This window comes from Centruroides sculpturatus, unplaced genomic scaffold (genome assembly GCF_000671375.1).
Source record: "Centruroides sculpturatus isolate CEXI.00-Female unplaced genomic scaffold, Cexi_2.0 scaffold116, whole genome shotgun sequence".
In the NCBI taxonomy this organism is placed as follows: domain Eukaryota; kingdom Metazoa; phylum Arthropoda; class Arachnida; order Scorpiones; family Buthidae; genus Centruroides; species Centruroides sculpturatus.
The window spans coordinates 185046-199099 of NW_019384401.1; the positions used below are offsets into that span (position 1 = coordinate 185046).

General features: G+C 32.4%; 1 protein-coding gene across 2 annotated transcripts in view; it reads left to right on the forward strand.

Moving 5' to 3' along the window:
• Window positions 1-1508: 1508 nt before the first annotated feature.
• LOC111618664 (vacuolar protein sorting-associated protein 16 homolog) overlaps window positions 1509-14054 on the forward strand; it is a 95804-nt gene continuing 83258 nt past the window's right edge. The window contains exons 1-6 of one of the 2 annotated variants that reach the window (XM_023360221.1): window positions 1509-1668; window positions 1820-1901; window positions 4722-4810; window positions 5328-5428; window positions 7917-8045; window positions 8107-8254. In XM_023360221.1, the coding sequence (XP_023215989.1) occupies window positions 1849-1901; window positions 4722-4810; window positions 5328-5428; window positions 7917-8045; window positions 8107-8254 (520 nt within the window). In that variant the 5' untranslated portion in view covers window positions 1509-1668; window positions 1820-1848. The remainder of the gene's footprint in view (window positions 1669-1819; window positions 1902-4721; window positions 4811-5327; window positions 5429-7916; window positions 8046-8106; window positions 8255-14054) is intronic. The other variant, XM_023360219.1, reaches the window with a different exon arrangement.

Consider the following 14054-nt stretch of genomic DNA (forward strand, 5'->3'; position numbering starts at 1 on the left):
TGGATAGAATTAGAGGCATCATTGTATAAGGATTGTTGCCCGAAGCATTATCAATAAAATAGAACTTCAAATTTTACAGACAACTGGAACACACCAAAGAACCTGAAATAAATTCCAGTAGAAGTTCAATTCAAGTAAACTGTGAACAAATATTTTTGATCTTTACGAGAGATCTTCATCAGATCCAATGTTCTAATTTACAATGCAAGAAAAAGAACTGTTACNTTGACGGCCGCGAATTTCGCGCCAATAAGCTACTTCGACTCGTTCGATTATGTTATCGACTCAATTTCATATTTATTTTCACATTTTCGCTTCGAGGTCCTTCTCTGTTCTTTCTCCGTTATTTACACGTGTAGGACATTTCATTGTTATCCACATTTGATATCATTACTTATCACATACTGCCATGACGCTCATGTCTGTCCGCTTCAATTGTCAAGAATTAACGCGATTGGCGAAGCGTAGTGACAGCGGGCCAACAGAGAGCGGGTCCTTGCCATAATGCGGTTTGCGCGCCAATTTCCGTACGTGCGATAATCGAGCCGAATAATTTGGCCGAATATTCGGCTATTCGGCCACGCTCCTGGCCGAATATTCGGTATTCGGCCTGAGGCCGAATATACTATTCGTTACAACACTAATAGAAACGGCATATCTGTACGGAAAGTTAAACGAAACAATATATATGGACCAACCCAAGGGATACGTAGAAAATACGAAAATCCAAAAGCAGGCATGCAAATTGAATCAAGCCATATACGGATTAAAGCAGAGCGGCCGAATCTGGTATCAAACACTTAACAAATACCTAACAGAGATCGGCGCAAAGAATTTCCAATCCGAAAAGTGTGTATATGTCTATAAAAGCGACATTACGAATATTCGGCAAACTATTCGGCTTGATTAACGCACGTATGAAAATTGGCGCGCAAACCGCATTATGGCAAGGATCCTGCTCTCTATTGGCCCACTGTCACTACGCTTCGCCAATCGTGTTAATTCTTGACAGTTGTAGCGGACAGACATGAGCGTCATGGCAGTGTGTGATAAGTGATTATATCAAATGTGGATAACAATGAAATGACCCACACGTGTAAATAACGAAAAAAGAACAGAGAAGCACCGCGAAGTGAAAATGTGAAAATAAATATGAAATTGAGTTGATAACATAATCGAACAAGTCGAGGCAGCTTATTGGCGCGAAATTCGCGGCCGTCAATGCCAAATAATTGCTGTCATAGACTTCGGAAAGCTAAATGCTTGTAATGAAAGTCACTTAGCGTACACGGGCGAAAGCCTGGGGCTGTTCGGGCTACCAAGCTGTCTGGAATCTGAAATCATAACTGTGACTTATACCGACGACTTATCTCGCTCTTTTCTCCGTTATCACCAAGCTATGATTCACGTAATTGTAAAATGGGAAATCTAAGACGGAAAAGTGACGAATCGAAAGTATCTTGCGCGCACGTTATGATGCAAGCATAGGCATACATACGTTCTTTTATATACGAGTATATAGATGACTAAACTACATAATAAGTAGGAAGTTTTCATTTGATTTGTTACCTTTTTCTGGTCTCTTAAAAAAATAACTTAGTTAATTTAAAGTCGGTAGATTAATCTACCGACTCTGGTTATAGTAAAGACTAGAGTAAAGAATACCCGGTTAGTATATTGTATTAAATTAAATTTTATAATAAATTTAATATAATAATAATTATTATTATAATAAATTTGTTTTTTAAAAATATTTGATTCGCTTTTGTGGAGCGTGCTATCAGATATAGGCTTAACCAGTCTTGTTTTAATTACGCAGAGGGCGTTGCTGCTGTGAAAGGAAGAAACATGGCGCTGTACACAGCTGACTGGAACCCGTTGGGACGGGATTCTTTCTATCGGTGAGAATGTTCGATAGAATCGTTTTGAAACAAATTCTTTAAAACAGTATAATGTTTATAGCTGATCCTGTTAAACTACCTGCAAAATAATGAAAATATTATTTGAATAATTATAAATTTTTAAGAGAATTTATCTTGCTTATCTTTTTATCTTCGTTAAATGGCAGCGTAATTGGTGTTATATTTCCAAGTGCATTATAAATTATGAATATACTTTACACTTTCTGCGTAATTTGAGTAAAAGCTGATTTTAAAATATACAAAATAATATATCTTTTGAAGTGTGTTAAAGATTGTTAATTAAAATGAACAAACCCGGCATCATTTTTAAAGTCGACATATTTGCGTATTAAAGACACTGAAACCACCGAAACCATATCTGCTGGCACAAAATGTTATTTGTTCTTCAAAATCACATGACAACTCTGTTCTGTTTCTACATTAACTTCTTTCCTACAACATGATATTTTATTTTTACAAACTTATTTTCCTGACACTTTACTAATCATTTCTTTGTTTTTACAAGCCTTTTAACAACAGCAATTCCCAATCAGTTATATCTCTAGAGGTGTTCCAGCATGACGAATATAACACACAAGTACAAACATCACAAATGACATTGCAATAAAACAAAGAACAATATGCAAATTAAAAATCCCAGAAGCCCAAGGAATAAACAGAGTGAAACCAAATCCTAAAATTATAAAATATCACTGAAAACTTACAGAATAAAACTATCCTACATATTAATACCAAAGAAGCATTATAAAATATAATAATATAAATTTCTCATTAGTCTCTGCCCAGACTTTATTCCTTTCCACTTCATAATAACTTTGCCTCTGTTCTACCCTGTCTTCATATCAAGTGTAATTTTTATTTATGCTTGTCTCTTAATGTCTATTATAAACACAAAGAAAAAGAGTAAATTACTCTCTTTTCAGCATGCTCCGTTATTATAGTGAAGTGCTTATATTAGAATTTTTGTGTGTCTATCAGATGTTATGTTCTGTTCAATCCATTCATTGCACATGTCCGTGTGCAAGAGGGAACTGAACATTTTCATTTATGTGTAAGCTATAGTAAAAAATTCTTCTGAACAACTACTTGATTTCAAGAATTTATAAAATTTATTTTAAACAAAATTAATATTTGATTTGCTTTTGTGGAATGTGCTATCAGATTGGCTTGACCAAACTTGTTATCATATACTTTGGCTCATTGCACTTTCCAAATGACTCATTTAGCTAATGTGATTATCTAATTTAACATGTAATCATTCTGTTGTATGTTATAATTATATTGATATTTAATATTATTCCACAATATTACCTTTTTTCATTTTCTACTTTTTAAGGTGGTGTCATTGTTAAGCAGATGTGACTTTACATTGTTAATAAATGTTTTTGGCTTGTTTAACTTCCTGTTAGTGAATAAAACAGTACTATTTATTTTTTAATGTATAACTTAAAAGGTATATTTTATATTAGTATTTAAGGAACTGAAGCATTTGATATCCAGTATGAAATTTATACAAAAACATGTTTTCAGCTAATTTAATTAGTCATCGTTATGTTCAAATGAAACACAGAAAGAGATTTAAATTCTAGAACTATATTTATAAGTTCACAAGAACTGGATTCAAGAAATTATTTATATTTTTGAACATACTTGAATACATTTAAAATTTGTTTAAGCTATAGAACATGCAAAACTTAAAACTTTTATAATAGTTATTTTTTTTGTTGCATTTTAAATAATTATAAAAAGTAAGAGTTTAATGTTATAATAACCTCCATGTGTTGGATATGATCCCAATGTTTCTATTGTATTTTTTAACTATGTTTGTAAATTTAAAGCAATTCAGAGTGCTTAGCTAATACTGAGTTATAGACTGGCCTAATTGAGAAAGCCTTAATTAAGGCCAGTTAACTCTCTTTCCCAATATATCACATTGTCTTGTTGGACCACAAATGTTAGAAGTGATGTTGAATAAAGAACTTTTATTCAACATCCCTTTTAACATTTGTGTTTGATTCACATTCATGTTTGATTCACTTCTTCACTAGTACAATGTGCACAAACACAATGGGTCATTTATTTAAACATGCACTACTTGGAAACTCGAACGTAAAATTGGTCTATTTTGAGGTCCAACCAAAATCGTTTGCAAAAGCCAAGAATCTGATCAAGTGGAGGAGTCCAATCACACATTCAAAGAGACAAAGTAATACACAAGTTAGATCTATCTATTAGCTGGTGTAAGTATTAAACTGAGCATAAACGATATTTTCATATTTGTTCTATAGTGATGCAAGATAGATATTTTTCTTTTGCTTCATATTTTATCTCAAATTTTGGGTTACTGTTTCAAAACAATGAAGTTAGTAGAAGTAATTGGTTTGTTAGATAGAATGGAAAATACATGTGAAAATTATTTAGAAGAAAATTTAGAAAAATGTTTATTTTTTGAGATATTTGAATCACTGTATATGTTATGGCAAGGATCCTGCTCTCTATTGGCCCACTGTCACTACGCTNTGTTATACATTTGTATAATTCTGATGAAATTATTATTATTATTATTATTATTATTATTTTGTTACTATGTTCAGGTCTCTCTAGATTAAAATTGAAATTTAGTTTAAATTTCTATAATGTTAATTGTAGTTCATTTTTACATTTCTAATTTTTCAAAATAGGTGAAGAAAATTAAAATAATAATAATATATATTTTTAATTTATCAGATTTATTTAAAGATAAATTTATATTTAGTATTATTGTTGAATTACTGTATTTGAAATTTATTTGTTGAATAGAAAAATAGAACTTTATGAAATGAATTGGGGTGAACAAGTAAATCTTTCAGAATTTATTGTTGCTGCTGCTTCCTGTGGAGGACCAATTGGTAAGTTTGTCAAAAATATTAATGGCTTTAAATTTTTTTAGTTAACATTAAACAAAATTAAATATGCTTCTAAACAGAGTTTTATCTATAAACACAATTTAAATGAGAACTTATATTTATAGCTTTATTTAAGTTTTAAAAATATGGATAGAATGATGATTATAATTATTATTTATGTTATTACTTAAAATAATTAATAAAATATTACATGATAAAGAATTATTTTCTTTCAAAAATATTGATTTATTATTTTGTTTAAAAACAAAAAAATAAATAAAGGTATATAACATAGATGTTTATGTTACTATAATGATTTTCAGCATTATTTTGATATATGATCAAATTATTTTAATTAGCAGTGTTAGATAAAGGAAATAAACACTACATATAATGAATTCAATATAAATATGAATAACAATATAGATACAGTAAGAGATTTAATTTTATGACAATCTGTCTTAAATTTATGTATTTATCAGCTTTTCTTAAATCTTAATTTATTTATCTCATTTTGCAGCCATTATTCGTGATGATAAAAAGATTCAGAGAAGTTACTCTAGTGGAAAATCAGATATTATAATATTTTCATCATCAGGAAAATTTATATCTTCAAGAAAGGTATATCCAGACTTTTCCAATTATTGTAATTATAAGTTTATCTAATTATATGATTCATCATTGCATTATTAATACAGTAATATTAATTAATAATAATTAGTAATAGAGTAATATCAAAATGTTTCAGTGAAAAGAGCTGGCATGTAACATTCCCCAGGATACTGTCATGGCTGTTATTCCTCCACAGTTATGATTCATCTGTAAACAATACCTGATGATGATTTTAAAGTTTGAATGATGCCATTCAGTCATCTAGTTGCAATGGCAATGACATCACAGCAGGTGTGCAGCTCTTTGTCAAGAGGTTAATGATTCCCTGGTTGCTTGTTGCTGTGCATACAGCCCAACTTCATGCAACCTGTTGAAATGGTTTGTGGGTAAACACAAATGCACCCACTGATGGTGACAGGAAGCTTCAGATGTCATGGCAAATGGGTCCCAATGGGCCAATTGGAAAATCTGCTGGTCTATGTGCTCTGTCATGCACTAGTGTGATCCACTTCCTCTTTTGCATGTTCAAAGACGTTCTTGCATTCATCATATCACACATCAGTATATGATACTCATGTCATTGCCCAACATGCATGGCAACCGCACATTGACAAAATGAGGTGTGCGGCTTCAGCATAGTCTCATTCCCCAACCATTAACTGGTGGAATTCAGCTTGCTGTTGTCTCTGAGGCAACAGGCTTTGTGTTTTTGAAAGTTCAGCTGCCGCAAACTGTCACTGATAGAATTTACGGTCCAAGCCAGCTGCTTATCTCTAGCCCAAAACTGGCTAACATGGCCCAATGTATATGCAAACTTAATCATTTGCATATCTCTGTCACTTATCAGTTCTGCAATTTGCATATGGCTATATGCATTCCTTTGTGGTGTTGCAATTTCACTTTTGAGAAGTGTATAACTACAGTGACCGTATTTTTTGGGGGAAAATAAAGGACATATCGAAGAAAATCAAAAAACACCTTATAAAATTCATAAGTTTATAACATTTATTACGAAAATAGTAGCATACAACAATGCATACATTAAAATTTTAAACAATCTGAATTATTACACATACACACATTGTAAAAATTTAAATAACATTAATTTTGATACTTTTCAGTAGAATTAATTTTTTTATAGCGCCGTTTCACGCTTTAAAGTCATAAAATTCCATACAGTTCATTTGAAAGTTGTATTTGACAGAAATACATGCTTCTAATGTGCTTACTTTTAAATGGGTTTTTTCATTCGTCCGCATATTATTCAGCAATGAAAATATTCGTTCAACGGGGGCATTAGATCCAGGAAGACAAAAAAAATTCTACGATTTTACAAACGTTTTTGAAAATAATTTCTTCTGCTGTAAAATGTTCAAAAATCTCAATCCACCTTTGACGGCAGGGCTGGTTATTCTGTCGCCATTCGTCGATCTTTTTGTTTGTGACATATTTTTTTACACATGAAACTTCATCAAATAATTCGCCATCGAGTATATTTACGGACCAATGATTCGAAATAAAGATATAGCTTTCCTCTACTTTCGCCCACAAAGGGATTTCACATAATGTGACCCATTCAAACACCTCTATTTCAATAAAAAACGCGTCCCACTCATTTAGATAATCTATGCACGTTTTGATAAAATGTGTACACAGCATCATTGAATTTTTTGGCTTGTATATTTTCTGATTTTTCTAATGCTGAGACCACTTTTCTAATAACAATAGGAAGAAACCCCTCATTTTTTCTTTCAACTAACTTTAGCTTTAATTAACAAGTGTATCATCCACCAACTAGAGAGTTAAAAAACTATCACAAAAATCCCCATAAAAGTGTCCACCCCCTGGTACTGTCAGTGGGCCATTTGGTTGGCGACACACTGCGCTCTATGTAGCAATGCAACACTGATCGTGATGGCGTACACAAAACTAACTTGTTCAATATATTATTAAAAATTTTTTTTTAAACTTTGCATCAACTTTACAAAATAAAGGACAAAATGCCTATTTTAGAAAATAAATAAAGTTAAAGGACAGAGCAGTGAAATAAAGGACTGTCCTCTTAAATAAAGGATGTATGGTCACTGTATGTATAACATCCATGAAAGTAAAAATGAATAAATCTTAATATTTTTGACCACTTCTCATAATCGGAGATTAACAGAGAGCTCTTGCACTTGGAAACATTAAGATTTATTTAATTGTTAATTTGATAATTTCAATAAAACAGTTGAAATTGTTATTCTTTGATGATAAAACTATTAGAACATTATCATCAAAAACATGAAAGGTATTTTTGTGATAAATTAATAAGAATTGGAGACTGGAGCAAGGAAATGCTCATACCTTGTAAATTATATCTACTGTAATAACTGAATATTTTTGGAAAGTTCTTTTTTAATGATTAATAAGTAAAACTTCTTACTTTATAATTTTTATAATTTCTGTTATAGTAAAACATAAACTTTGTAAACAAACATTTAAAATTTTATTCCAGTGGGACAGTGGAAAATTGACACATTTAGCATGGTCATCAAGTGAAGATTTGCTTTGTATTCAAGAGGATGGAATGGTCTTAGTCTATGATATGTTTGGAAATTTACAAGACACATTTAGTTTAGGACAGGTATGAATAAATGATATGATTATAAACAACTTATATTTTATTAAAATTAGATTTTTTTTAGGAAGCTAAGGATACAAAAGTAATAGAATGTAAAGTTTTTTCTAGCTACAAACATCTCACAGGTATTGCTGTTTTTACTGGTTCTTACCGAATATTTTATATAAACAATACCAAAGATCCGAGAATAAAGTTGTTACCAGAAATACCAGGTAAACACTTCATATAATATATATAATATATTTTAAAAAATAAAATATGAATTATGAACATAATTTTAATGTTTTTGCCTGGGTAGAAAACAACAACAAATATTAAGATTATTACATTATTTCATCCTTCAAATCCTTCTATTCTAATAGCCCGGGATGTTCCCTAGTGGATGTTTTAGCAGCAGCGGTGTCATTCTATGGTATAAATAATAAATTCCTATTACAAATAAAAATAACAATAATCTGAATTTCTCATGGCATACCCTAATAAAACGCAGCCAAAAATGCAAAAAACTGCATGAAATAATAATATACTGAATTTATTATTAATTTAAATAATAGCTAGCGGTGCCCCTAGTAGCCGTTTTTGGCATACAGTGACAGAAAGAAATCCTGTTTTTCAGCTTTATATATTCAATAGTAGATATTTTTATTGGACCTATTTTTTTTTACAACTTTAATGTTTCTCACTCCTTATTCTAATTCTCTTTAATTACAGTGTGGAAAACATACTGTATACTATTATATAGAAAACAAGAATCGTGTTAACTATTAAACATCCATGACAACTGATATTTAATAAATTAAAGAAAACTGTAAGTGTAAAATATAAAACATTAATTTTATTAAAAAATTTGGTTGTCTAGCATTTAAAATGGCAATTGTTTAACTGTCTGGCATTTTAAATGCCAGACAGTTAAACAATTGCTGGATTAGATCAGGTTATATCCAGCAATTGTGTGGCTTTAATATAACTATTGGGAATAGAGATGGTATATACAGGATTTCTTTTTTAAACTGACAGTAGTAAGAGACATCGTAGAGCAATCTTAACAGCCGGACTGTCGCCAGATTTGGGAGAATGATTAAGGATGACATGAGAAAGAGATTCTGTGAAGAAAAAAAGTAGTACCCAAATTTGCCAGTAGGGATGGATTTCGTACTGTTGTAGCGAAATAGCTAAGAATTTGCATAAAACCCAGCTGCAGTTAACAAACACACAAATGAATAATCAGACAGAGGTTTCAGTTCAGTAACAAAAGTTTAATTAATCAGCAAATAACCTTCTCCCTCCTTCAATATGACCACAGTCCTGCTGGACAACACATTGCATCCTGAACACCATGTTCTCTATGGCCGAACATAACATGTCCACAGGAATGTTCATCACAGTTCGAGGAATGTTGTCCTTCAAGGTCATCAAGTTCGGGACACTATAGACTTTGGACTTTAAGTAACCCCACAAAAAAAAGTCACATGGGATTAGATCTAGGGAGCGAGGCGGCCATGCAAGTGGAAAAAAGTGACTGATGACCCTTTCTTCGGTGAAGTGCTGGTGCAACACATTCTGCACCATGAGACCAATGTGTGGTGGTGCTCAATCCTGCATAAAGATTGTCTTATCCAGGCATTGTTGCTGAAGTTGTGGAATGACAAAACTAATCAGCATATCACGATACCTTTCCTTAGTAACAGTACAGGTCTGTAATCCTATTCAAGTAATGTTCTCAAAAAAGAATGGTCCGATGATGAAATCTGCTCTAAAGCCACACCAAACAGTGCGTTTCAGTGAATGCAATGGGATTGCACAACCTTCTGGGTAGGGTTTCTCAAACGAGATCCTGGTTGTTTTTTTAACCCAGGAAATATCCCGAGAAATCCTGCAAATTTCTTAAAAATTCACTTTTTTTCTTATTTTGTCTTAAGGTTGAGGAATTTTGCAAATAGAAAGCATAATTAACTCATTCACTATCAGAATACATTTGTATTTATTAATTTTAAACCTACCTATTAGTTTTTTTTTATTTTTGCTCATTATGGCATGCCACAAATGATCAATAATCAATACATAGCTTATTTGTGGCAGGACTCTGAAAATTCTTTACTTGTCAGAACCTGTAATATATGGAATAATTGTGCTTATGCTGTCTTACTTTTTAACCATGCCCAGTAGCTTCAATAAATGCGTAACACCAGGTTGTGCAAATTGGGCAAGGATACAAAATATGAAGTCTGCAAGTATGAAGTTTTTCTTCATAAACCTGATTATTAAAGCCAAACGAATTATCAAATTATCGAGCTATAAGCTTGATGCCGCTACTAAAGCAGTCGAGGTAGACAAATCAAGAATACTAGAGAGCAAAAGAAGTACTACAATCTTGAAAACGAACTCAAAATCTTCCAGGCTACAGGTGAAAAAAGACATAATATCTGTCTTCTCTTAAATGCATTAAACACAATTCCAATCACATCAATTGAATCAGAAAGGGCATTCTCAGTAGCAAGACTTTTCATTACTAAAATAAGAATTAGAGTGAGTGATTGGAGTATTGACCATCTTTGCTTTTTAAAATCTTATAAAAGTTTACAATATTTTGTATTATATTTTATTTAAAAAACGAAAATTACCTTCTAAGTTAGAAAAACTTTGATCTAAGTTCATTTTTTTTTAATTTTTAACTCAATTCAAAGTATTTTTGTTGTTGTTGTTGTTGTTGTTGCTGTTGTATGCAGTTTCCAGCAAACTAATAAATTTTTTTCTATTTGTGAAAATTTTTACATAATTCAAAGGTAATTTTTATTATATATCTTACACAGCATTATTAATATGATTTTGGAGGTTACAGAACTTTAAAATTACTTTAAAAAATGAAAAATAATTATATCATTTGATTTCAAGATATTTTGTATACCTTAAAAATAATTAATTTTATCCTGGAAAACAGTTCACTTTTATCCTGGAATCCCGGGACAAGAGAAAGACCGGGAAATGAGAAACCCTATTCTTGGGGGTGTTCTGATGCCCAAATGCGACAATTTTGAGTGTTCACATCCCCATTTAGGTAAAAATGGACCTCATCTCCCCAGAGAATTATCCATGGCCAAGCATCGTTCACCTCCATCCTGGCAAGAAATGTCAGAGCAAATGTCAACCATGTAGCATGGTCATTTGGTTTTAATTCTTGCAGGCAGTTCATCTTGTACGGATAGAACTTGAGAATTTTTCGCAGGACTTGCCATACCATCGAAGGCATCATTTTCAATTGTTGTACCACTCCCCGGGCGCTGCTACTATCAGCAACATCACTAACTATCTGTGAACCTTCAAGAAGTGCAGTCACAACATCACTAACTGTCTGTGCAGACACCGGTTTCCACCCTCTCTCCAGCCCAAACTGCTAAGGATCCTGTCTCTTCAAATTTCTTTATCAAGTCTTTCGATGCATTAATTGATGGAGGACCTGTGCATGGGTTGTTACGGGTTCTAAACTCACAAAGTGCGCCCAGTGTACTCAATTGGTTAAGATGATAAAAGTTCACAAGCAATGCATGCTGAGGTAACAAAAGATTCATGTTAAACTCTGCTGATGTCCAGAATGCGCTTCAGACTTTTGTCCTTGTCTTTTAAACCAAATTAGGTGGCACTGCTGTCAACCACGTCATTGTGAATTTGGATTTTGAGGTGTTACCAGCACATTATGCAAATTATTAGCTGTTTCGCTACAACAGTGCCAAATCCACCCCTACTAGCAAATTTGGGTACTACTAATTTTTTTCTTTATGGAATCTCTTTCCCATGTCATCCTTAGTCACTCTCCCAAATTTGGCGACAGTCCGGCTGTTAGATTGCTCTACAGATGTCTCTGAGTACTGTCAGTTTAAAAAAAACACCCTGTACATACCATATATATGTCAGTGCTGCAGTAATCACTATGGTTATATCTAAATTAATAGTTCTGGAAGTGAAGATCAGGTGGAGGTCTGGGTATCATAACTGGCAATACATGGTAAGCAGAAGTTGTGGGTTCAAGTTCCACTCAGTAATTATTAAATTTAATAAGAGCTGGTACCTAATCTAAGGTGGTTTGGCCATTTTCAAAGAATGGGAGAAGATTGACTGGCCAAACAGGTATTCAAAGCTAAAATCAAAGAAAAAAACCAAAGGGACAATCTAGACAAAGATGGATTGATAGTGTTTAGCAGGCTTTAGAGTAAAGGAATTTAACTTTAATTCAGCCTAAAAACTTGTCTGTTGATAGGAGGGTTTGGAAAAAGTAGTGGATGGTAGTATAAAAGTTTGATTTTTTTACTATGCTGACCTATACACCCTCTGAGTATCAACAGGAAATGATGATGATGTTACCTAATGCCTATCTCAAGACCAAATTACTTAGCATGTAATTATTAATAGTAGCAGTAATATAATTGATCTAACCAGCAATTATTTTGTTTTAGTAAATCATATTTCTCAAAGAAGCAGTTTAAATTTTTATTTTAGAAAATATTTAGTGATTTTTTTAAACAATAAATACAGGGTGTCTGGCTTAGAGACTTAATAAAAGCATATAAATTGAAAAGTTATCATAATTTAATGAAAAGTAGTTGTCATCTAGTATAAAAACTCTGGCAGATTTTTTTTACACTCATATATACTTCAATATGTGCACCAACATAGTTGATGTCAAACTTTATTCCATTTCAACCACATATTCAATAACATGTGAGGTGTGACATTGTCAATACCCTGACAGATTCTCTCTCTCAGATCGTTCAAGTTATGCACAGATGTATGATTTGATGCTTGATTATTCACAAAATCCCACAGGAAAAAGTCCAGTGGGGTCATCTACCATCTGGAAAACTCTATGCAGAAATTGTTTTGTCTAAATTGCAAAGTGGGGAAGAGCCACATCTTATTGAAATTGTGCAAGGAGGGAGTTGTGAAATAGTATAAGTTCCAGTGATTGGAGTAAGATCCAAATAACTTGCTTCAGTCACTGCAACTTATGCTATTTCTTTGTTAGAGTGCACATATTTTGCCATTCTGCACATGTGTTACAGCAGTAATTGCAGCACCAAGGTGTTGTATTTCTCACAAAATCCACAAATGTCAACATAAAATACATACTGATTTTCAGTCTGATATGAATACAATGTAAGTTATAAATTTTTTTTAATTAAATCTATAAGTCAGACATCCTATATATGTTTCTGGTGATAATGTCATTAAATCTATACTAATATTATAAAGAGGTAATGTTTGTAAGTTTGTTTGCAGCAGGTAATCTCCGAAACTACTCGTCCGATTTCAAAAATTCTTTCACCAATATTTAGAATGGAACCTCAGGGTGGACATAGGCTGTATATTATTCCGTTAAACATTCATATAAGTTAAAATATATAATCTAGGTTAAGGCTTTTATCTCTAAAGATGGCGCTACAAGTACGATGCCCTAAGTTTGCTTTTCTGTGAAAATGAACTAAAGCAGATCATCATCTATCTATCTATATAAATAAAAATGTAATGTTCGTTTGTTCCTACCGATTCCTTTGAAATTTTGACACAATGCTGCATTCGAATACGCACGTGTTTTTATATAATATCTGTGTCGAAATCCCCCTCGGGGGAGAGATGGACAGGATTAAGGCTTACCGTAAAGTACTCTGCTTCTATTTATACTATTTTAGATGCAGTTTTTTGCATTTTTGATTGCGTTTTAATAGGGTACATCAACAGAATATACACTACAAACGGATTTTTCAATATTCCCCCCGCGGGGGAGAGGTACAGGATTAAGGCTTACCGTGAAGAACTTGGCTTCTTTTATACTATTTCAGATGTGGTTTTGTGCATTTTTGATTGCGTTTTAATAGGGTACGTCAAGAAAATGTACACTAACGGATTTTTCGAAAAATTCCCCCCATGGGGAAAGTGTTATACATTTATAATAGATACATTTTGAGCCACAACAACGTGTGGCGGGGTCTGCTAAAACTTAATATTATAAAGAGATAAAGT